The sequence below is a fragment of the Hippopotamus amphibius genome, chromosome X (assembly GCF_030028045.1).
Source record: "Hippopotamus amphibius kiboko isolate mHipAmp2 chromosome X, mHipAmp2.hap2, whole genome shotgun sequence".
NCBI lineage: Eukaryota > Metazoa > Chordata > Mammalia > Artiodactyla > Hippopotamidae > Hippopotamus > Hippopotamus amphibius.
Genome location: NC_080203.1, coordinates 119,786,236 through 119,809,367, shown reverse-complemented (window position 1 = coordinate 119,809,367; position 23,132 = coordinate 119,786,236). Strand labels below are relative to the sequence as shown.

Here is a 23,132-nt window from a genome sequence, read left to right as displayed (position 1 = left end):
AAGGAATAAAGAGGGACTCCACCCACAAGGACAAGGAGAACAGGAGAGGAAACAGCACAGGACTAGGCATTTTAAGGCGCTTTTGGGGTTCAAACGGCAGCCTGGTAGGGGTATCAGGCTTAGCGGGAAGCCGCCAAATAGGGGTCTGCAGCAGACTCCAGGAAGCGAGCACCTTGGTGGAGCAAAATTCAGGCGAGGCTCAGGGCTGCGATCAGGGGGATAGTGTCGCCGTCTGTACACTGAGTGAGTGGCTGGACCCTTGGTCCTCTTCTGACCCAGCTCCGCCAGACATTAACCCCGACAGGATCCAGTTCCCAGAACCCTAGTGACCAAGCCTGGCAATCCTCCCTGCCACGGGCAGGGGGTGGGAGGCTCCTTCTCCAGAAAACCAAAGGGGCTGAGAGGAAAGATCCCCCGACGCAGATGTTAAAGAAACTGAAACCAAACACTAGCTCCCTGGAGGTTGTGGAAACCAGACACGTGGGCGGATGGGATTCACAGCAGCTTCCCGTTAAGCTTTTGAGAACACGTTGCCACTGTAAACAGGAGCGACAGTTGGGAGAATCTTCTCAGAGATTCTTGAGAATTGCCGCAGCATCCAATTCTGGAGCTTTGGACCAAGTGTCAGCTTGAAGTGTCAGCTCTGCTGACCTTTTGGGCAGCAACCCTGACCTCTACCCTCACGGCCCCCTCCAGCTCTTCCAACCCTAAGCAAGCCCCTAATTCTACATTTGACTTTTAATAGCTGAAACATGTAGAATGGCTTTTGTTCTCCTGATGGACCCAGACTGATACAGGCTGTGCAGGAGGCCTTCTTTTTCCATCCTTGATCCTCCTCCAGCCTGCTCTGAGCTCTGGAAATATGGATGGCTTTGTGTCAAATTCATCCAGTGGACAGCACCGGCAGGGATGAATAGCCGGGAGGAGAGAGAAGTCAGGGCATATAGTCCCTTCACTCCCTCCCTTCCATGTCACCAATTGGCTGTGTCCTTGTGCTGAAGACCACAGCTCCTGCCCCCTGCCCTTCCCATGTGGAGACCCTCGCAGAGTTCCAAACATGACTCCCTCCTTCTGCCCTTTGGGCCACTGCATACTGATCTAATCTTTGCTGTTTCCCCTGAACCCTACCCACATCTTCATAAATGTTCCCTTATTAAACTTTCTCGACGGCCCAGTTTAAGTGTAGCATCTGTTTCCTGCCAGGTCCCAAGTGACACACTGCTCCATCACCCCTCACCAGAGCCCCTGCCAGGCTCACAGGATGGCCAAAAGGCTTGTAGGTGCCTCAGTATTCAATACCAACGGTCAAAGATCATCATACCTTTGAGAAACATTTCCATTGTGAAGGAAAGTGACAAAAACATTAAAAAAAAGGAACTAAGGGAAAAAAGAATATAGGGAACAAAAGACTTCATCGAAAACCAAACACTAAAAGGTTGAAACAACCTAAGTGCCCATCATCAGATGAACAAAGATGTGATACACACATACACACACACACACACACACAATGGACTACTATTCAGCCAGAATAAAGAATGAAATCTTGCCATTTGTGACAACATGGATGGGACCTTGAGAGTATTATGCTAAGTGAAATAAGTCAAAGACAAATACTGTATGATTTAACTGATATGTGGAAACTAAAAAACGAACAGAAGAAGAACAAAATAAATGAACTAAACCAAACCAAAACAAACCCTCAGATACAGAAAACAGAGTAGTGGTTACCAGATTGGGGGGGTGGGGAGGGGGAAGTGGGTAAAGGGGGTCAACTGTATGGTTATTGATGGAGCAGGCTGTAGAGTATACACAAGTCGAAATACAATGTTGTACACATGCAACTTATATAATGTTAGGAACTCATGTTACCTCAATTAAAATTTTTTAATAAAATAAATACTATATAAGGACAAAAAAACCCTAAACACTAAAAGAGTCTCAGAATGTGAAGAGACGATATTCCATCCATGAAACAAAGGCAGGACACAAATAAAAAATAGAGAGCGAGAGAGGGAGCTAAATAGAGAAAGGGAGTGCGGGGAGGAGGAGGAAGAGGAGGCAAAGTTCTTGAAATCAAAGCATGAGAAAGATCTTGGAATACAAAATATGACAGCCAAAATTTAAAAAACTGAATAAAAGAGTTGTTATATAAAGTCAAGGAAATCTCCCAGGAGGTAAAATAAAAGACAGTGAAATAGAAAATAGAACAGAAAGGATAGGAAACAGAGGATCATTCCAGAAAGTCAAATATCCAACTTATATGTAGTCCAGGAAATAGGTAAACAAATGGAAGGAGTGCAATTATCAAATTAATACAAGAAAATGTCCCTAAATTGAAGGACAATTGTCTCTACATGGAAAAGGCCCACAAAGTGTCCAGGACAATGAAAAAAACAGATTCACATCAAGACATAGTCTCAGGAAATGGAGGACACCAGTGACAAAACCTAAAAGCTTCCAGAGAGAACAAGCAAGATGCTTAACAAAGGGACTGGGGATCAGGATAGAATAGTCTCAATAAGGTCTCCAGAAGTTGGACGATAACAGAACAATACCTTCTAAATTCTGAGAGTTAATGACCCTCAAGCTATAATTCTACACTCAACCAAACCATCAATCAAGTATGAAGGCGGAAGGACTTCAAATGCATGCCTCCCACATACTCTTCCTTCAGAAACGTCAGAAGGATGTGTCCCAGCAGAGAAAGGAGTACACTAAGAGCACAGAAGACATGAGACCCAGGAAACTAAGGGTGACACCCAAGAGAGCAGTGACAGGCCGATCCCTGGATGACGCGGTGTAGCAAAACCAGAGGGCAATCGGTTCCGCTGAAACAGCATGGAGAGCTAGAGGAGGGAGTTCTGATTTCGCTGACTATGTGGAACATGTTATTGATAATTTTTGGCAGATTTGGTGGAGGACGCGGTGGGCAGAATAATGCCGCCCTCCAAAGATGCCCACATCCTAATTCCCAGAACCTATGAATATGTTAGGTTAGACGGAAGAGAGAAATTAAGGTTGCAGATGGAATTAACATTGCTAATCAGCCAACCTTGGGAGGTGGCGGGGGGAGGAGGCTGGATTATTCAGGTGGGCCCAATGTAATCACAAAGGTTGTTAAATACAGAGAGGCAGAAAAAGAGTCAGAGTGATGCTGCGTGAGAAAGACAGCTGTTACCAACTTGGAAGGTGGAAGGGGCTAAGGAATGCAGGCAACCTTTGAAAGCTGGAAAAACAAGTGAATGGCTTTCCCCCCAGAGCTTCCAAAAGGAATGCAGCCCTGCCAACACCTCCATTTTAGCCCAGTGAGACCCATTTTGGACTCCTGGTCTTATTATAGCAGCAATAGGAAAGTAATACAGAGGATTTGGATGAGTGCCTAAAAACTCAGCAAAGTCAAGACAGTTATTAACATCAGGAAAAACAGTAAAAAACCAAAAAAGAAAAACCCAAAAACAATCTATAGTGTAAACTACGTAGTTCATTTAAAAAACAATATGTGGTCATATGATATAAAGCAATTAATATTGATTAACCAAAAAATATGATAATAATATAGTGGCCGACTTTGGGGTGGGAAGTTGGGGAGAGTAATGGAGGCGATTCTAAGAGGAGCTCAATAGATAGTACCTAAAATTAATAAGTCAAGAAATAGCAGTATAGGCACATTATTTAGATATAGGGAGATAAATCCAGAAGAAAGAGGTATAAGATTTGAAAGTGGACCCCCCTGGGGAGTGGAATTGAGGAATACAAGGGAGGAGAGCAGGGGTCCACTCAGCGAGAGAAGCCTTATTTAAGGACAATTGTTTAAACTATGTGTAAGCACTTTCCTGTCACCGCTCTAACAGATTTCCACAAACCGAGTGGCTTAAAGTAACACAAATTTATTATCTTACTGTTTCAGAGGTCAGAAGTCCAAAATGGGTGTCACTGGGCTGAAATCAAGGTGTTGGCCTGGCTGACCTCCCTCCAGAGGCTCTATGGGAGAATCCTTGCCTTTTCCAGTTCTAGAGACTTGAGGCTGCTGGTGTTCTGGAGTTCGTGGCCCTCTTCCCGTCAGCAATTACACCTCTCTGAACTCTGCTTCCATCATCACAGCTCCTTCTGTGACTAGATTGTCTCCCTGTTTTGCTAATGAAACCCCTTGTGATTATATTGGGCCCACCTGGATAGTCCAGAACACTCTCCCCAGCACAAGATCATTAATCACACCTGCAAAATTCCTTTCGCCAGGTAACATAGTCACAGGTTCCAGGGATGAGGACTTGGACATCTTTGGTGGAGTGGCATTATTATGCTTACCCCAATGTGTCTGTGTTACTTTAATAAAAAAAAAAATTTTTTTTTGGCTGCGTGGCTTGCAGGATCTTAGTTCCCCAACCAGGGATCAAACCCGTGCTCCCTGCAGTGGAAGCAAGGAGTCCTAACCACTGGACCGCCAGGGAAGTCCCTAAAAATATTTTTCAAAGCATGCACTCTTTGACCCAACAATTCTCCTTCTAGGAATTAACGCTAGTGGAATAATCAGTCATGTGTGCAGAAATTTATATTCACAGACACTGTTGATGCTGAAAAATTATAAACAAATACATGTTCATGATAAAAAGGTTTACGGTACAGCTATAAAAAGACTGTTATGTAGCAATTAACTATCATGCTATAGACCTTTTTTTTTTTTGCTATAGAGCTTTATGATGAATAGAAAAATATGTTCACTGCATGTTGTGGAAAAAAGACAAAAATGGTAAGTTCACTACTAATTTTTTATTTTTAATAAGTGTGGGTGTATTATGTGTAGAAAAATGTGTTTTTGTTATGTATATATATACATATATGTGTGTGTGTGAGTTTATATTGGGAGAGAAACAGACAGGTACAGAGAGAGTAGGAAAATGTGAGTGTGTGTGTGTGCGTGTGCATGTACCGTGGGGATATATGTGCCAATGGGCACAGGATTGAGACCAAACTGGTTACCACTGAGTGGTGGAGATACAATAAATTTTCATTTTCTTCTTTATGCTTTCTCCTACTTTCCAGGATATTTTCCCCTATCAAGCCTGCACTACTCTTATAACCAGAAAAAAAGTTATTTTCATTTTGCATAAATAACTTTTTAAAATGAGCATTTGAGGCCCTAGAGACTAACTATAGCAACAACTGTGACCAAAGATTACACATGTAGCAATTAGCACAGCTAAGAAAAGATGTTAACAGCGCTTATTAATTAACACTCTCTAAAACATGGTTTAGCTATCCATGCTCTAGGACCATGTTGAAGACATGACTACAAATCTCCATATCTTGTTCTCTTTCAAATCTTGTTTTGCACTAAGGTCTGCTAGGCTAGAACATCTTGGTGCTGAATCTGAACTGGTTTCCAGGCAGCGGTCGAAAAAGGCAGCTCAATTTCCTTCCTTGCCCATTAGGTGGGGCAAGAAAGCTTTAGAAAGCTTTACCAGCTAAAACATAAACAGGAAGAGACCAAATTGCAGAAAAAAACAGGTACAAGGGCTTAGAAATCATCTCTGTCCATTTGGGTGGCATGTGCGCTAAAATTTTTCAAGGATGAAAACTATTTCCAGAGAGATTTCTAGAGAATACCAAATTGAGAGTCTGTAAAATGTGTTTTGGTACCCGACAATCATACCTGCCACCAAAACAAAACAGAAACAGACTCACAGACATAGAGAAGAAACTAGTGGGGTTACCAGTGGAGAGAGGAAGTAGGGAGATAGGGGTAGAGTATTAAGGGACACAAACTACTATGTATAAAATAAATAAGCAACAAGCATATATTGCACAACACAGGGAAACAGAGCCATTATTGTGTAATAACTAAATGGAGTATAACCTATAAAAATATTAAATCACTATGTTATACACCTGAAACGAATATTACAAATCAACTGTGCTTCTAATTAATTAATTAAAATATCTCCAGTTGAAATGCAAATTAAAACAACACTGAGATAGCACTTTTATGGATCTAACTGGCAAAAATTCAAAAGCTTGTCAACACACTCCATGGGCCAGGCTGTGGGAAAAGAAGCAGTCCAGCACTGCTGGAGGAAATTCCAACTGCTACAACTCCCGGGGAGAAGAGCTGGCAGTATCTAAGAATATTCCATATACAGTTTACCCTTCCGCCCAACAATCTCACTTCTTGGAATCTACCCTGAAGATTCACCTCCAACAAGATGAAAATAAATATGCACAAGGTTATTAATTACAGCATTATTTGTAATTGCAAAATATCAGAAACTACCCAAATGTCTGAACCTAACAGTGTGATTGAATAATAGCATAGAGACAAGTGGAGGACTATGCAGCTGTAAAGGAGGAGGACAACCTCACCAAGTGACATGGAGTGACTTCCAGGATTTCTTAAGTGAAAAGAGCAAAGTGCAAAAGAGGATATAGAAGATACTTCCTTCTGCGTAAGGAAAAAGGGGAAATAAGAAAACATACATGTATCTGCTTGGCTTTATCAAAAACACAGGCAGGAGAAGCTAGAAGTTGGTCATGTAAAAGGAGTAGGAGGGAATATGGGAGGTAGTGACACTTCTCTTAGTATATCTTTTTGTATCGTTTTGATTTGTGGAAGTATGTTAATGTTCTATATGTTCAGAAAATCAGATGAACAAGGATGAAAGGGGGGAAAAGTGAAAACTGAAAGCAAATTGAAAAAAAAAAAGCCCAACTGTATTTCAAATGATGTTCCTTATACTATTCTTGCAACTTTTCTGTAAGTTTATCTCCAAATAAAAAATTTTTAGATACACAGATAGACGATTGAAATGATAATGCCACTTCACACCTACTAGAATGGCTAAAAACACACAAAACAGGCTGGCGAGGACATGGAGCCACTGGAACTCTCATACATTGCTGACAACAGTGTAAAATGATACAGCTACTTAGAGAAACAGTTTGGTCATTTCCTATCAAGTTAAACATACACTTACCATATGACCCGACAATCTCACTTCTAGACATTTACCCAATTGAAATAAAAAAATATGCCTACATAAAGACCTGTACTCAATCCGTAATTGCCAAAAGGGAGAAGGAACAAATGCTCATCAGGTAGTGAATGGATAAGTAGACTATGGTACATCCAGACAAGTTAATACAACTTAGCAATAAAAAGGAATGAATTAGTGAGATATCTACAACAACAAGGATGAATCATAAAAGTATTATGTTAACTGAAATGTCAGACACATACTGCACGATTCCAATTGTATGGCATTCTGGAAAAGGTAGAATTATAGGGATAGAAAACACAACCATGTTTGTTTGGGGTGGGAGAGGAGATTGCCCACAAAGGGACACAAAGGAACTTTGGGTGGCAATAAAAGTATTTTATATTTTGACTGTGGTGGTGATTAAATGATTGTATAGCTTTGTCAAAACTATTGAACTGTATGCCTTAAAAGGGTGAATTTTAGGGACTTCTCTGGTGGTCCAGTGGTTAAGACTCTGGGCTTCCAATGTGGGGGCGGGCAGGCGCACACAGGTTTGATCCCTGGTTTGATGCGTTTCAGCCAAAAAAATTTTTCTTTAAAAGGTGAATTTTACTGTATATAAGTCATACCTTAATACATCTGACTTTAAGAAAGAAACTCCGTCTGGGTCTGAATCCTAGCTCTGGCACTTATTAGCTGGTGACCTTGGGCTAGTTACTTACCTCCTCTGTGCCTGTTTCCTAATGGAGACAATAATGGTACCTACCTCATAGTGTTTCTGTGAAGATTAAATAAGTTAATCCATGGAGAGTGCTAGGACATTGCCTGACACAGAGTAAGTGCTTAGTACTTGTGAGCTCTTATTCTTAGAGTCAGAACAGACAAGTCTGAGTCTGAAGGCTTGGCTGCCAGTTCAGCCACTCATTAACTACATAAGCTTGGCAAAGTCATTTAACCTCTGGTAATCTCAAAGTCATGGCAATGTTACCCGCCACCTGCCCTGAAAACCAAACTGGGTATTTACAAAGATCAGATGGGATAGAGGTGAGATCAAGTGACGGCTTGGTCATTCAAGGATACATTTTTTCCCCCCAAAATTGGAAAAAGCAGAATCTGACATGACTGCCTGGATTCTGAGTCTCTCTGTGAATCAGGGGACTATTAACTGAGATCATGAACAGAGGAAGAACACTTTTGGGGTTCAGTTCAGTTTCAGACAGGATGAGTTTGAGATAGCTATAGGGCATTTCTACTTGACAAACGGAAGTAAGTGTGTAGAGCTTGGGGAGAGAGGTCAGGGGTAGAGAAAACTTTTTTAAAAAACATTAATGAACACATGGTATCAAAAGACATGCATCTAATTTAAATCATCCAAGAAAAATGTAGAGGGAGAGAAGAGAGCCAGGGAATGGGCCCTCAGGATCACCAGCACAAGCGGGCAGACAGAGGGTGAGAGGCCTCAGAGGAGACAGAGGAGAGAGGTCGAGGGGAGAAGACCACGAGGGAAGAGAAAAGAACTGAATTCAGCAAACAACAAAACCGCTGGGGGCTCTGGAAAATAGACAAAAGTGAATTTAAAAAATAGCAAAGGTGATAAGAAGAGTAAACAATTGAAAAAAGAGCCCAGATAGCCAGGTGCTGCCCTGAGGGTTGGGAGGTATGGACAGAGCTTCAGAAGTGAAAGATGGTGGAAGGGGAAAATTATCATAGAATGGAAGGATCTAAGTCTCCAGGAGGAAGGGGCCCAACAGGAGCTCAGCTAGACAACGAAAGATCCATACAAAAGGCCTATCCTTGATAACTTTCAGAATTTCTGAGAAAAAGAGAAAAGTCTAACTCTCTCAGAGGTTAAAGAACAGTTCACATATACAGGAGTATCAGCCAAAGCAATGGAGAAATGTTTTTAAAATAGAAAATTATCTCCAATCTAGTCTCGATATTTCATATAAGGAAAATCATATAACATTTGTCCTTTTGTGACTGGCTTATTCACTTAGCATGTTTCCAAAGCTCATGCACGAGGTAGCATGTGTCAGCACTTTATTCCTTTTTATGGCTAGGATTCCATTGTATGGAGACACCACATTTTGTTTACCTATTCATCTGTTGATGGACACTTGGGTTGTTTACACCTTTTGGTTTTTGTGAATAATGCCCTGGCTACAAGTTTATAAGTCCCGGGTTTCAATTCTTGTGGGTATATACATACCTAAGAGTGGAACTGCTGCATCATATAGTAGGCAACTGTTTTTTCACCATAGTTGTTAAGAGACCATTGTTAGCCGCACTGTGTTCCCTGCAATCCCTTGCAGAAAATTATCAGCAAGAATGTCACAACATTGGAGTCAATTTCTTCTTTACTAAATATTATTTTCAGTATCATTAGAAGGGATTAAAATTTGAGGTAAGCATTTACTTTTGAAAACTACCTGTGAAGTTTAACCTAGTTTTTAATATCTTAAATGGTATATACAACAAAAAAAAGCTCTCTTAATGTTAATAATTCAGGGTTTTAGAAGACGTTTTCAGCTTTCTGGGAATGGGATTCTATCCCCTGCCCTCTAAAGTATGTAAACTTGAATGTCATACAAACTGCGAACACATTTTAAACATGTATGTGACTATCTGCAAAGGCTGAATATACATAAATAAAATAGTATCTCAACTACCAAAAAGATAAAGCTCAGAAAAAAAGACTATTAAAAGATAGCAAAAGTTAGTTGACACTAAATATATATGAGCAGTGTGATTATGAATGTATTTTTCTTCCTTTTACATGCTATTCTAAATGAATTTAAATTATATGTTAAGTATTATAAATCAATAATTTTTATTAAAAAGTTAACACAACACAAATAAACTTAGCCACATCTGATGATGTGGGAGGAACACAGGGAGCAAAACCCCTCTGGACTAAGAAGAAGTAGGTAGCCCTTGGAGGTAAGGCTTGTTTACATGAATTTTTAGTAACAGATATACAATGGATAGGATGAAATATTCTTACCACTGTTTTCAAAAGAAATGGCTTTATTTTATAAAAATGATACAACGTTCATTATATTCAACCAGAATACAGAAAAGCACAAAGAGTCACTCATAATCCCACCACTTAAAAAATCATCTGTGTTAACAGTGGGTGGGCATGTGTCCTGACCTCTCTATTCATGTACAGACACGACTGATGGTGAAAATCGCTATACTTTTTATTTTTAAAAGTTTTAGTTAACTTTATTTGAATGTTACAGAAAAAAATTAGAAATGAAACTGAAGGTGCTCCTGAACTTCAGATTAATATTTTTTTACCATAAGGGCTACTGGTTTCTAGAAGACCTAAGTAAGCCAATGATTCTCAAATTTGAGCAAACACCCGAATCCCCTGGAGGGGTTGTTAAAACAGACTGCTGGACCCCACCTCCAGAGCTTCTGACTCAGTAGGTCGGGGGTGGGGCCAAGAATCTGCATTTCTAACAAGTTCATGGGTGATGCTGATGTTGCTGATTGGGGAACAATACTTTGAGAACCACTGCATTAAGGTCAAGAAAAAGGCTGAAAAGCTTAAGGTTAGACACTAGGTTTTTTTCTATTTTATATAATACAATCTTAGACACTATAACTTCACATGACACCTGCCCATGAAAGATGAGGTGATGAGTTCTTAGAATCCATCCCATTTTCCCCCACCCCACCTTACCCCACCCCCACCATTTCCCAACTGATTAATGTACTTTCATTTCTGTCAAGATTTATAACATTTACATTCTATTCTACAACTCTGATCCCTCACTTTTAAAATCTTAGTTGTGTGTTTTAATGGATTCAGAGCTAATAACTATTCCCTTTGGTGGGACTTTGTTGGGGAACCTGGTATCCTCTCTTGTCTGGGTTCCCATTAAGTGTCCAGAACTGGTGCTCACTGGATCCAAAGGTGTATCTTACCCTATGAGCTTTGGCTTTCCCAGGCTGCTCTGCAACCCAGAGAGCACCTTGTCCTGGTGAATCTTTCCCCATTCCCTGAGGTCCTGAGACAGTAGCAAAGCCCTCACCTTCCCAAGGATTTTCCTCGACTCTCCTCCGCATGACCTGGTCACCGCATCAGTCCCTTTGTCCATACTGGGGCTGCCCATCACTACAGTTTCTTTGCTCAGTGCTACTTAAGGGGTGGGAGGGCTGCAAGTCACACCACACCTTGTTGCATTGGCATCTTCTCTGTGCTTCCTTGCTTCTTTGCTGTTGGCGAATCTGTGGCTGCCGGTTATTGAGTTTGCCAGACAATGGAAAAGGAGAGTTTCTGATCCAGTTTTACTTTTCCTGCTTCCTTCCACCTGAAAGTATCCCCATCCTTTTTCTAAAAACTACTGAAAAAATGCAGGATTTATTGGGTAAAAGATGGTCCATACTATGCATCTACATAAATTATTATAATGTAAATATCACAGTATTTTTCAGAAGAAAAAATGTATCCTGCAAAATATTTATAGTAGTTTTCTGTTATAAGATTATGGCTTATTTTTTAAAAACCTGAAATTTACATTGACATTATTGTAGATTTACATGTAGCTATAAGAAATAATCCAGAGATCCCATCTACGCTTTACACAGTTTCCCCCAACTCATCAAATTTTAAAACCTGCAAAACCACCAACAGAACAGCACCTCTTGTGTGGTCTGTGAAACCAATAAGAAAGAAATGAGACCAGGGGATCCTCAACCAGGAATGCCAATTTCTCTCTCAACCTTTAGTATATTATGTTTGGTAGAGCACTTCACACTATAGATTGCATTTCTTTGTTTTTGTGAATCTCTTCCCCAACAGTTGATTAGGTGCCTCAGAGCAGGAACTGTGTCTTACTACCTTTGTCTTCTAGTGCCAGAGAAGGGCCTACCACACAGAGGAGGAAGGGGAGAAGGCAATGATACGTGAATTATCAAAATAACTTCTCTTCTAAAGTCTTATGCATTCAAGAATTCAAATTCTTTCCAGTCAATAAAAAGGGCTATGGATAACCTTTTATTCAACTGCCACACAAAAATTTGATATTTAATTCCTAATAGACATATTCTATTTGTTACTCATTCATGCAACTAATATTTAATGAGTTCCTCCTATGTGTCAAGTAGGATGCTGGAAGCTGGGAATGCTATGGTGAACAAGACAGATATGGTCCCTATTCTTATTTTATACTCTAAATTATAAAGCAAGTCTTCCTTTTTAGCCTTGAGATCTTATGCACTCAATATTTTCTAAATACATCCATGCTACAAATAGGTATTTTGCAAATAACATGCTTTGCATTTTGAGACAGTGCCAAAAGTATATTCAAATATGCCTAAATAGGAAATCAGTTGTGGAATGATTAATACTGAATCAACCATTTTACCTTTAAGTGCTATAATAAATAAAAATAGAGCTAGAGAATCAATGTTGTTTACCGAGTTACATTTTTTTTTTGGACGTGCCATGCAGCATATGGGATCTTAGTTCCCTTACCAGGGATCAAATCCACGTCCCCTGCATTGGGAGTGCGGAGTCTCAACCACTGGACCGCCAGGGAAGTCCCCGAGTTACATTTCTATGCTTAATGTCCGTTTTCCCTATCAGACTGTACCATAAAGGCAGGCTCTATGTATCTTGTTCTCTTTGTTCACTGCTGTTAATTTTAGTGCAGAATCTGTGCAATAAATATGTGTTAACCTAATGATGAACTATTCGAGGCTTGCAACTGTTCCTCAGAATATGGAAATAAATGAAATAAATTATTTTAAAATTTAAGGCAGATGTTACAGGTACTTAACACAATATAAAGTTGCCATACTGCTATGTGCATGCATCTCTTTCTTGCCATAAGTGGAATGTAAAAATGTTTGGAAAACCTGACCTATAGAGACAGTACACAGCATAAGACAGGCCATCCATCTAAATTTATTACAAGATTTTAATGAATCAAGTGCTCTTGCCCCCTTACTGCTCACCCACTAAGGAAATGGCTACTCTATCTTAAAGGCATGTTACAAAAAATTAAACATTTGTAATAAGATTTTTCATAATCCAGTCATAAAAAGTAAGTTCTTACCAGATTTTGATGTAGAAAGTTCTCTCTTTGTAATTGCAAAGCAATGATTTAAACATCAACAGGTCCTACCTAGGGCTGTAATTCTCATACGAAATTAAAATAATCTTCTCACAAGCTGGCGAGTAACTGCTTCGAGCAGAAGGAGCAACAGTATTTTATTTCAGTACAATTAAACATTTCACAAAAATTTAATTGGGAATGTATATGTACTATTAAGCAGAACACAGAAAATATAAAAAAATAAGGTATTGAGACCGAAGATATCATTTAAAATTCCATCAATGTTGTCTTACACATAGTAGGTACTCAATACAACTGAACTGAAAATAACCACTTTATAATATGTGCTTGCAAAATGTGTAATGCTGTAGTAGTAAAGTACAATTTCCAAATATGAGATTTTGTCTGTTAGTTTTTTTTAAAAGCCTTTAAAAATATGATATGCACGAGCTTACCCTGAGGGAAAGTAAGATGGAATATAGATTATAAAATCTTTATGTATTTTCCACAATAGCATTTTGAAATTGGAAAGGAGCAAATAGTTGTGGAAAAAAACTGAATGAACCAATTACTAAAAATTCAGTGCACTCATAACTACCTGATGGAAAATTTGAAGCACCTTTTCTTGCGCCTTCTTATGTCATAATATGAAATGTATGAATTATATAGACCTTGGTCTTCAGAAGCTTAAGTAAGCCAAAATGTCATCAGAAAAAGAAAAATCTGGTATAAAAATTGCTACGTAAGGCCACTGTTTAAAGTTCTTTCATGTACAGACACTATACAATTCAGATACTTTTGTTTTTGTTTTTATTACATAAGCAAAATTTTCAACATAGAAACGTCTGGATATAACTCAGTTCTCTATGAAACCATGCTCAGAGAAAAATGCGTCAACAAATAATGCCCTTTTGAGACTTTTTGCAAAAGAAGCTGTAGTTAATACAACTTTTAAATTGAATACTGTAATTTAAAAGCAATTGTTAAGTGTAAAAAAGTTGCAGCATTCCACTACGGAAAAATAAAGTTATTTTATCAAGAAAGTTACAGTATTAGTGCTTTAGTGCTAATTCTAACTCTTGACAAAAAGATGCTCCCAAATATCATCCTGTAGTGTCGTTTCCATTTGTAACAATTCCAGATTAGACTGCTAGGGCAATGTTTGTATATTCCTATTAAGAGAAAAACAAAAGAAATACAGACTTCAAAAGAAGCGTTGGTTAAAACATCTGAGCTAGAGTTCTGTTTACACTGAAATTTTCAAAATATTTTAATTAATATATTACCACTTACACTCAAGATACCAACAAAGCTGTATGGATTCCCAAAGACACAAAGTAGCAACAAAACACATCAAAGCAGATATCAAATGATGTCAGTAGGATAAAGAAAATATATGGCACTCAATAGGCTGATATTAGTAAGTTAATGAAAACAGCATTCTGCTATTTGGGCAAGTTTCATTGGGGACATCACTGACAAAAAATCAAGACTCTTAAACCCTAGTCCCTCAAGAACAGAGCCTGATGTGACACACACACAACCTCAAATGGGCACTTTATCATCATATGGTATCTAATTCTAAAACTATATGGACTCTTCTAGCTTGCCTGATGACAGCAAAGAAAGCTAGTAGAGGGGGGGAAGCTTTCTTGCTTTTTGGATGGTTACCTACAATGTACAAAGATGTATGGTTTCAATAAACACAGGAAAGGAATTCACAATAAGACTATGATTAAAGGATAACAAATGTGAATTCTACACTGTGATGCTATGCAAAATGTTAAATTACCAACCACAAACTGGACACAGGACCATGCAACTAATAAAAGAGCAAAAATGGTGGAATGGCATGTTTTTCTGGGACATTAAAAAACTTATACATATATCCTTACCTTTTACTAGGATCTTACATTATTAAAACTGAAAGAAATTTAAAAGTTGATTTATTTTTTGGCACTTATATTAGTATGGAAACGTTTCATTCCAAACAAAATCAGTACCGATAGAAAATTCTTCTTTCTATTTTGGTTAATGAAATGTTCAAAATACATGCATATATATTTTTGTCAACATCATTCCTTTAAATAGAGCCAGATTTCATTATATCCTATTTCTTTACTCATTATATAATATAAAATCATTTACATTGATCTTCAAATAAAATAATATGTTGCCTACTGACAACTTTAAAAGGAACTGGTAACTATAATAATTGTAAAAAACTTTTTTAACTGAAATATCTTGTTTATAAAAATGTGGAATTATTCTGAATCACATTCACCCTTGACATGGCTTCTTCTACACTCTCTCTCGGATTGATCCCTGCATTCTTCCAATTATTTGAAAACCTATTTTAAGCAGAATGCTGAACCAGACATATAAGCATCACCTTCGTCTAGGTTTTCATAACTTGACACTTGTGTCAAGTGTTTCTTTGTTGGTCTTCCTGAATCTTGCCTCCTCCCAGAACCTGCCCACCAAGCCATCAGCTTTCTCCTTCTCATCTAGGAAGATGTCCTACTGGCACCATGTCACATCCTCTATATTCCACTCAGATTTCAAGGTCCTCTATAATCTGCATACCCCTGTCTCTACCCAACTCCACATTCTACTGCCAAAAATGGATCTTTGGCTGTAGCCCCTTCTAAGTCCTGCTCTCCATGACTCAGCTTACAACCTACCTCCTCGGTGAAGAGAGTAGAAATTATAGTATTTAGCACACATTCCCTGACCATTCCTAACATACCCTCTATCTTCAAGGAGTTAATCAACTATTTGGGGAAATACGAAGGTAAAAAGCAACAGACACTAAATGAAACGAGCTAAAGAGGGAGCTTTGGTAAGGCTTTACAGTGGATCGTAAAAGGAAAGCAGGGTTTAATAAGAAAAGAATGGGGATAGGGAGGCTATTCCTAGCAAGAGAACGGCAGCAACAAAGAAATACATGAAAACATATATTATGCTCCAAAAAGCAGAGGGCCATGGGAAACTGTGGTTAGAAAGGCAGCTTACGGCTGGACCTGGCTAACAAGTCTGGTCTCTCTCTCTTTTTTTTTTTTTTTGTCTCTTTTTTTATAGGCAACATAATCCTTGGAAGATGTTTGCACAAGAGTGATATGACTCAGACTGTGTTTCGGGACAATAACTGTGTTACTAGTGAAGGGAAAGAAGAAGCAAATCACAGGAGGCATAGGAGCAAGTTAGAGGCTCCAAAGATTCCCCAAACAGATCAGGAATACCTAAGAATGTAGCAAACAGTAAAGGTGGCATTTTCAATCAGTGGGGAAAGGACAAATTACTTAATAAACAGTGTTAGAAAAATTGACTATCCATTGGTAAAAAAATTAGATCCTGACCTTATATTGTATTGTAAAAACAAATTCTAAAAGGAACAAGTGTTTTATATGTTGAAAAAAATTAACCATACAACCACTTAAAGGAAACACAGTAAGGAATTTTTATAAGCATAAACATGATATGAAATCTAAAAGCCATATAGGATTAACTTGACAGGTTCATGAAAATTTACAAATTCTGTAATATAAAAGCCACCAGAAACAGCTGACAAACATAAAATAAATAGCAGCAAAATGCATGACAGGTTAATACCCTCAGTAAATCAAGAGCTCTTACAAATCAATAAGAAAAAGTACCAACCCTCAACAGAAACACTGGTAAAGCATAGAAATAAGGAAATTGAGGGAAGAAATACAAATGACCAATAACATATAAAAATATGCTCACATCATTAATAATTGAAGCAAGGCAAATAAGAACTATTTTCTGCCATTAGACTGGCAACGGATAATAAAGATTAATAATGTGGAGTGTTGGCTAGGGTGTAGGTAAACAGGCCCTTTCATGTACTTCTCATGAGAACAGAAGTGAGTAAGAAGGGAGCTATGGCAAGGTACCAAAATGTCAATGTGCCCAGTCATTTTATGGAAATAATGAAAACCTGTAAACTATCCCGAAGTCATCAACAGAGGCTTGGTTAAGTCAGCAATCATCAAACTGGGGTACGCATACCCTTAGGGGTAAAGACTTTTCAGTGAGTGTGTGGGTACAGACAGTTTGGAGGGAATTAATTTTCAGATCTTCAAATTCTCAATGTTTACTTTCCAAAAGTAACCTGCCTGTACAATCGGTTAAGGCTGATTCCCTACCTCCCACTTTTACATTAGAAAGATGCACCTTCTCATCCTGAATCTTAGTACTCTGCATTACCTGGGGACCCCCCCCCAAAAAAAAGGGGGCAACTGGAAATACTGGTGATGGTGCCAAGAAAGTGAAAGAACCCCAGCAGCCAGTAATAAATAGCATACTTCTGCAAGTCAGATGCTTTCCATTTCTTTGCTTTCGTTTAATTGCAGGAGAACAAAATCAAGCTGTCAGTAAAAGAACATTCAAAATACTTTTTGATGATAGATCGCTAAGTGATTTTTTGGCCTATAATTCAGAGTGAGTCCAAAGAACCGAGTGGCATTGCTATAATAAAAGTCCTTTCATTCCCATCTATACAATCATTATAAACAAGGTTTCTCAGGACTTACATCTATAAAAAGAAAAAATAGAATTAGAATTGATAATTGAACACTATTATTCTACTAATAAGTAATATTTATCTATGAATACACGAACTAATTGAACAGAGAAATGCATTTCCAATGAAACTTTTGTCTAATCAATACTTAACAAAATCTCCAATATATTTACGCTATTTTGATCAACTGAAATGTTCATTCAATCCAGAGGAAATATTTAACACCTAATAGTCATAGAAATCTATTAATATTATGTGTCAAACTTGATTTGGTGAGCAATAAAAGACTCCCAAAGATAAAAGTCCATAGGGCAAACGGAATGGAATCCAAATTTAAGGCAAAAAAGGAATGATGTAAAATTTCTCACTTGTTAAAAGAGCTTGTCTGCATATTTTAAAAAATGGGTGTTAGTTATCAAATCCCTGTGGTGTGCAGATTCACCAAAGAGATTTAAAACAATGATGCAACAGTTTCAAGACTCTCTATAATATGCCAGAAATTATATCCTTTATAACAAGTTAAACTTATGATAAAAAGTATTAGATACCAACCTAAAAATGTACAAGGAGGCAGATAATTTTTCATAATTTTAGGGTGTGTAAGCAAAAATAGTTTGAAAAGCACTGAAATAAATAAGACATCCATAGAGTGGAATGATATGCAGCTATTAAAATGAATGAATTGGATGGAGCAATGGATGAGTGATACAGATAAGAACACCTGGGACAATCGCAGTCAGAAGGAAAACTGGGAAGGTCAGTAGGACAAGTTTCTAGCTTGGCTGGCTAGCTGTAAGAGCTATGGACCTTGAGAAGAAATCAGTAATCTGGGGAGGAGAGCAAGCCTGATTTTATTTTTAACAACTTTACTGAGATATAACTCACATACCACACAGTTCACCCATTTAAAATGTACAACTCAATGGTTTTTAGTGTATTCACAGAGTTGTGCAACCATCACAATAATCACTTCTTTTGTGCCCCAGCATCCTTCAGCTCGAGGGACACAGCAGGAGTATAACAGGTTTTTGTTGATTCATCTGATCTTGGTTCCTGTTCTATCTTTGTACCCCATGACTTTCATGGTTTTTTCAACCCCAAAAGCCATGAATCTTGGTCTCTAACTTCCTTCCCACAGTGTCTTTCCACTCTCTCCTTCCCCTCTTTCTATCCCCGGGCAGAACCCTGGTAGGCATCGAGCTGACAGGTACCTGGGGACTGCTGGAGAGTCTAGGATGCTGAGGAACTCCATGTTTTCCTGACCAAACACACAACTGCTAACAGTTTTTCAGAAGCAATGCTCCCAGAGGGGGCTTCATGAATTCTGAATAGGTTCTCTGTCCTAGTCTGGTACATAGTCAGACCCTCAAGAGTTTATGAAAACTTTATATGATGATCAGAGAATATTTCATGAACACACTTGTGAATGACAGTGGATAAAAGACAAGCTTCTTTCCAAGGGGTAACAGACATTTCTCCCCCATCTCGTCATCTTCCACCCCAAGCAAAGAATCCAAGAGAAAGGAAACATAATGAAATGGAATTTGGGTGCCAGAATGGGGTTAATATGACAAGTGCATGACGAATGAGGAGGAAGCATTTTAGTTCTGTACTTTCCTAATACTGTTTGGGAATCTTACTACTTTGTAGGCAGCTCATAACTAATGCAGTTTTAGGGAAGCCACAATTGTTCTGGTAAGTGGACAAGAGGATATATTAGGAGCACATCTAGGATCTCCCCCACTCCTCCCGGAAGCTGTTTTGTACTGGACACAAGAAGCACATATCTGATGGCACATTAACCAGACTATAATATAGATGAACATCATAAGAACTTCAAGCCATGAATGATCAGCCCAGACATTTCAATATGGTGGGGGAGTGAGGAATCCAGACAAGATCAGTCTACTTCCTGGTGGACTTTGAGGCCTATGGAAATACATAGGTTCATATCTAATTTCAGGCTGAAGAAGTTCCAGGACACCTAGATTAATTAATTAACCATGCATCCTTAATCTAGCTGGTGGTCTAACAATGAAAAGAATGAACTCCTTAGTAGGGCAAAAAGCCAAAGCAGTGTACAGATGCTGCCTGGACTAAGGTTTCTCTCTAGTGCAGGACCTTCTAAGCTCCCCTCCAGTGCTAAACCTTGGGATGAAGCAACACTGGAAGAAACCAAAGACTCCAGGCCTTCACCTCTTTTCTTTAGGGCATAAAAGCCAAGGTAAAATGGAGTAATTGGTCTAAATTGTCAGTCTGTACACATGCAACGGGGTTCCAGAGTAGCACAATACTACTAGGACAGCTCTAAGGCCAAGTAAGCCTCAAGTACCTTAGTTCAGACCTTGGCAGAAACAGCAGATGCGATGCCTCATTCCTTTCCCTAAAGGTTAGGAGAGTGTGGAGCCCAACTGTTCAGAAGGGTGCTAATAGTAGGGTGCCTCATTTCACACCATGCTCATAGAGGTGGGCCTAGTTCAAACACAAATCTATACAAAGCCTGGCTCTGGCTTGCTTGCAGGCACTGACAGTAGCCAGGCTGGAAAAGCTCATGTCGAAGTAGCTATAACACAAACATCTATGAAGTAGCATCCAGAATGGTAGATCCAAGACAAAGGGTAGTAGACACTGACTTTTTAAAAATCTAGTGTGTGGGTAGTACTTCTAAAGCACTCAGTTGGCAGTGAAAAGCAAGAGGAAGGTAAGGCCATGAACTGCCTGGGACCCTAACTGCAGCTTCTACATTTTAGGTGATACAAATAGCCTAGGCCCTAAAGATTGAAGACCCATAGCAGGCTGTGGCGCTTTCTAGGACACACTTGTTATGTCCTAAGATGAAGGCTTGATGTCTGGTTTCTGCAGGCTGTTAAGTGAGGCTGGCAGGCAATGTGGTCTGGAAGAACTGGGTGGCCAGCAGGAATGGGGCAAGCTGAGGCAAAGAAAAGGATGAACAAATGGAGCAAGTTCAATGAGCATATAGAAACTGCAGGCTGAGGCAGACAGTCAAGTAAGCAGTCAGGAGCCCCAAATCATCTAAAAAACAGAGGTAAAAATGGAGCTAAATGAAGCTAACACTCAAAGTTCAGCACTTTGAGTGCTGAAGAGAAGAGAAACACACAATACATACCTGAAACCCAACCCTGCAATTGAGGAAAAGGCTTGCCTCAGCCTTCCTCCTCGAGTGGGGACCAGCTTCCCTGAGAACACTCAGACTGCCACTTGTGATCAGGGGACCTGTGACTGGGGATGAATGCCTAGAAGATCTGCTGCAAAGAAACTTGCCACATGAGACAGGAAGAGAAGCAGCACCTTGATCCAACATAGGGAGGTGCATGAGAGGGGAAAATAAGAGATACACTCACGTTTATACTCACGTTTTTAAATAAGAGATGCCTTTCATAACACCAAGAGAGTGATATACACAGTGAAATTAAAAACCTCTTCTAAGGTACTGAGTTAAAATTGAGGGGTGGGAGAAGTTACAGAAGATATTCTATTCAACTCTAAAGCTTCAAAAAAAATTAGTTGTCAACTCCATTCTACTGGTCCATCTTCTGAAAAATACGTTTTACTAAAATCACTAAATAAGCTCAGTGTAAAGGCTTCACAAGCATGAATATTTATGGGAACACTGAAGGTTAGAAAATTTATAAAACAATAATTGGATTATTCAATAGCAACGTTAGATATACATCTACTTCTCAGAAGAAAATATTAGCCCCAAATTATTAATAAAAAGGAGTCAAAAATTGACAAACATGCCTTACTTAACAGATATACTATTGTTCTCATTTAAAATACAGTATGCAGAAGTTATTTTATACGATATTTATGCTGCATTTTCAAATACCAACATGGTGAATTTAAAGTCAATTCACAACTAAAAGAGTATACAATCCAAATTATGAAGTAATGAAACTTTTCATTAATAGTAAGAGTTAGCATATAGTAGTGACGGTTGCACAGCGCTGTGAATGTAATTAATGCCACTGAATTGTATAAAGATGGTTAAAATGGCAAATTTTATGTTATATATATTTTATCACAATTAAAAAACATGAATGGGGAAAAAAGTTAGTGTATTGTGCAATTATGTACCCTTTTTATGTAGTCAGTTCAATATTTTTTGGTAACTAGAAAATTCATATTATATCAGGCTAAAATATCAGCTGAAAGTCTTTACCTGAATTTCCATTTCAAAGATTAACCATACAACAGAAATTCTAAAGTAAAAAGTTCAAACAGCTAGCATATTCAAAGTATTTGAGGTATAATAGCTAAGGCATTTTAAGATTAAACAGTCTTTTACCCTTATTCCTTTAAATTTTTTTTCAACTATCATGTAATAAGAACATTAATATCTAGGTTGTTTCTTATGTCAAAATTAAATTAAAAACTGAATTTATCTATTAAACATAGATACTACAGGAGTTCAAAAGTCACTCAACATTTTTAAATGATCATAATCCAACTAACCTTTTTTTTCCTCAGTAATCTTTCTCTGAATTTATTAGTGATAAATCCCCTTGAACCAGCAAACCGTAAACGCTGATATTTAGCCTGAATGTACAAGCTCTTCTGTACTAGGCCTGATTTATATTGGGGCTGAAATCTGCCACCTCTAAAGTTGGTCTGTAAAGGAAAAAGATAATTAAATGTTAAAACTACAGCTTCCAAATCTACTTTATTAGTATAAGAAAGGGAAAAAGGTCTGAACTTAGAGCTGCCCTTAATTGTAAGTACCACAGATATTTAGAGGGAAAAGGTTAATGACGGTAATAATGTATGTTTTCCTCAAACTAGCTTCCTAGTTTACTTTGTATACTAATAATTTAAAAAATACTTTATATAAAATGAATTTTTAAAACGATTAAGTTAAATTCTGAAATTCTTGAAATTTATCATACTAAGAAAAATACAACTTTAAAAACCTCAGAATTATCCTTCTGATTCATAGTGAAATATATTAAATCCCAAATGGGCGGGGGAAGACATTAAGCATCAACATCTATTTAAGAATCAAAAACTCTCTTAACTTTATTCTTGTCAGTACTTTTTTAAAAAAATATTTATTTATTTATTTGGCTGTGCCAGGTTTTTGTTGCAGCATGCGGGATCTTTTAGTTGCAGCATGCAGGCTTCTTAGTTGTGGCATGCAGACTTCTTAGTTGTGGCATGCACACTTCTTAGCTTCAGCATAAGAACTCTTAGTTGTGGCATGCAGACTTCTTAGCTTCAGCAAAAGAACTCTTAGTTGCGGCATGCATGTGGGATCTAGTTCCCCGATCAGGGATCGAACCCGTGCCCCCTGCGTTGGGAGTGCAGAGTCTTAGTCACTGGACCACCAGGGAAGTCCCTCTTGTCAGTACTTTTGAGTCAATCTTTCTTTACCATAAAAATCCCTCTACAATACATATTTTCAAGATAAGAGCTACACTTAACATGACATTTCCTGGTCTGCATACTGTCCAGTATTACAATAGACGTAGAAGACAATGAATATCTGTGTGTGTCCCCTGTGGGACATGTACAAATGGTATC

General features: G+C 38.4%; 1 protein-coding gene across 7 annotated transcripts in view; it reads right to left on the bottom strand.

The window, feature by feature from the left end:
• Window positions 1-10,004: 10,004 nt before the first annotated feature.
• Window positions 10,005-23,132, bottom strand: part of BCLAF3 (BCLAF1 and THRAP3 family member 3) — a 50,210-nt gene continuing 37,082 nt past the window's right edge. For 5 of the 7 annotated variants that reach the window (XM_057718439.1, XM_057718438.1, XM_057718442.1 and 2 more), the window contains 2 exons: window positions 22,068-22,223; window positions 10,005-14,217 (listed from right to left, as the gene is read on the bottom strand). In XM_057718439.1, the coding sequence (XP_057574422.1) occupies window positions 14,188-14,217; window positions 22,068-22,223 (186 nt within the window). In that variant the 3' untranslated portion in view covers window positions 10,005-14,187. Of the gene's footprint in view, window positions 17,604-22,067; window positions 22,224-23,132 lie in introns of all 7 variants that reach the window. The other 2 variants (XR_009050299.1, XM_057718440.1) reach the window with 2 other exon arrangements.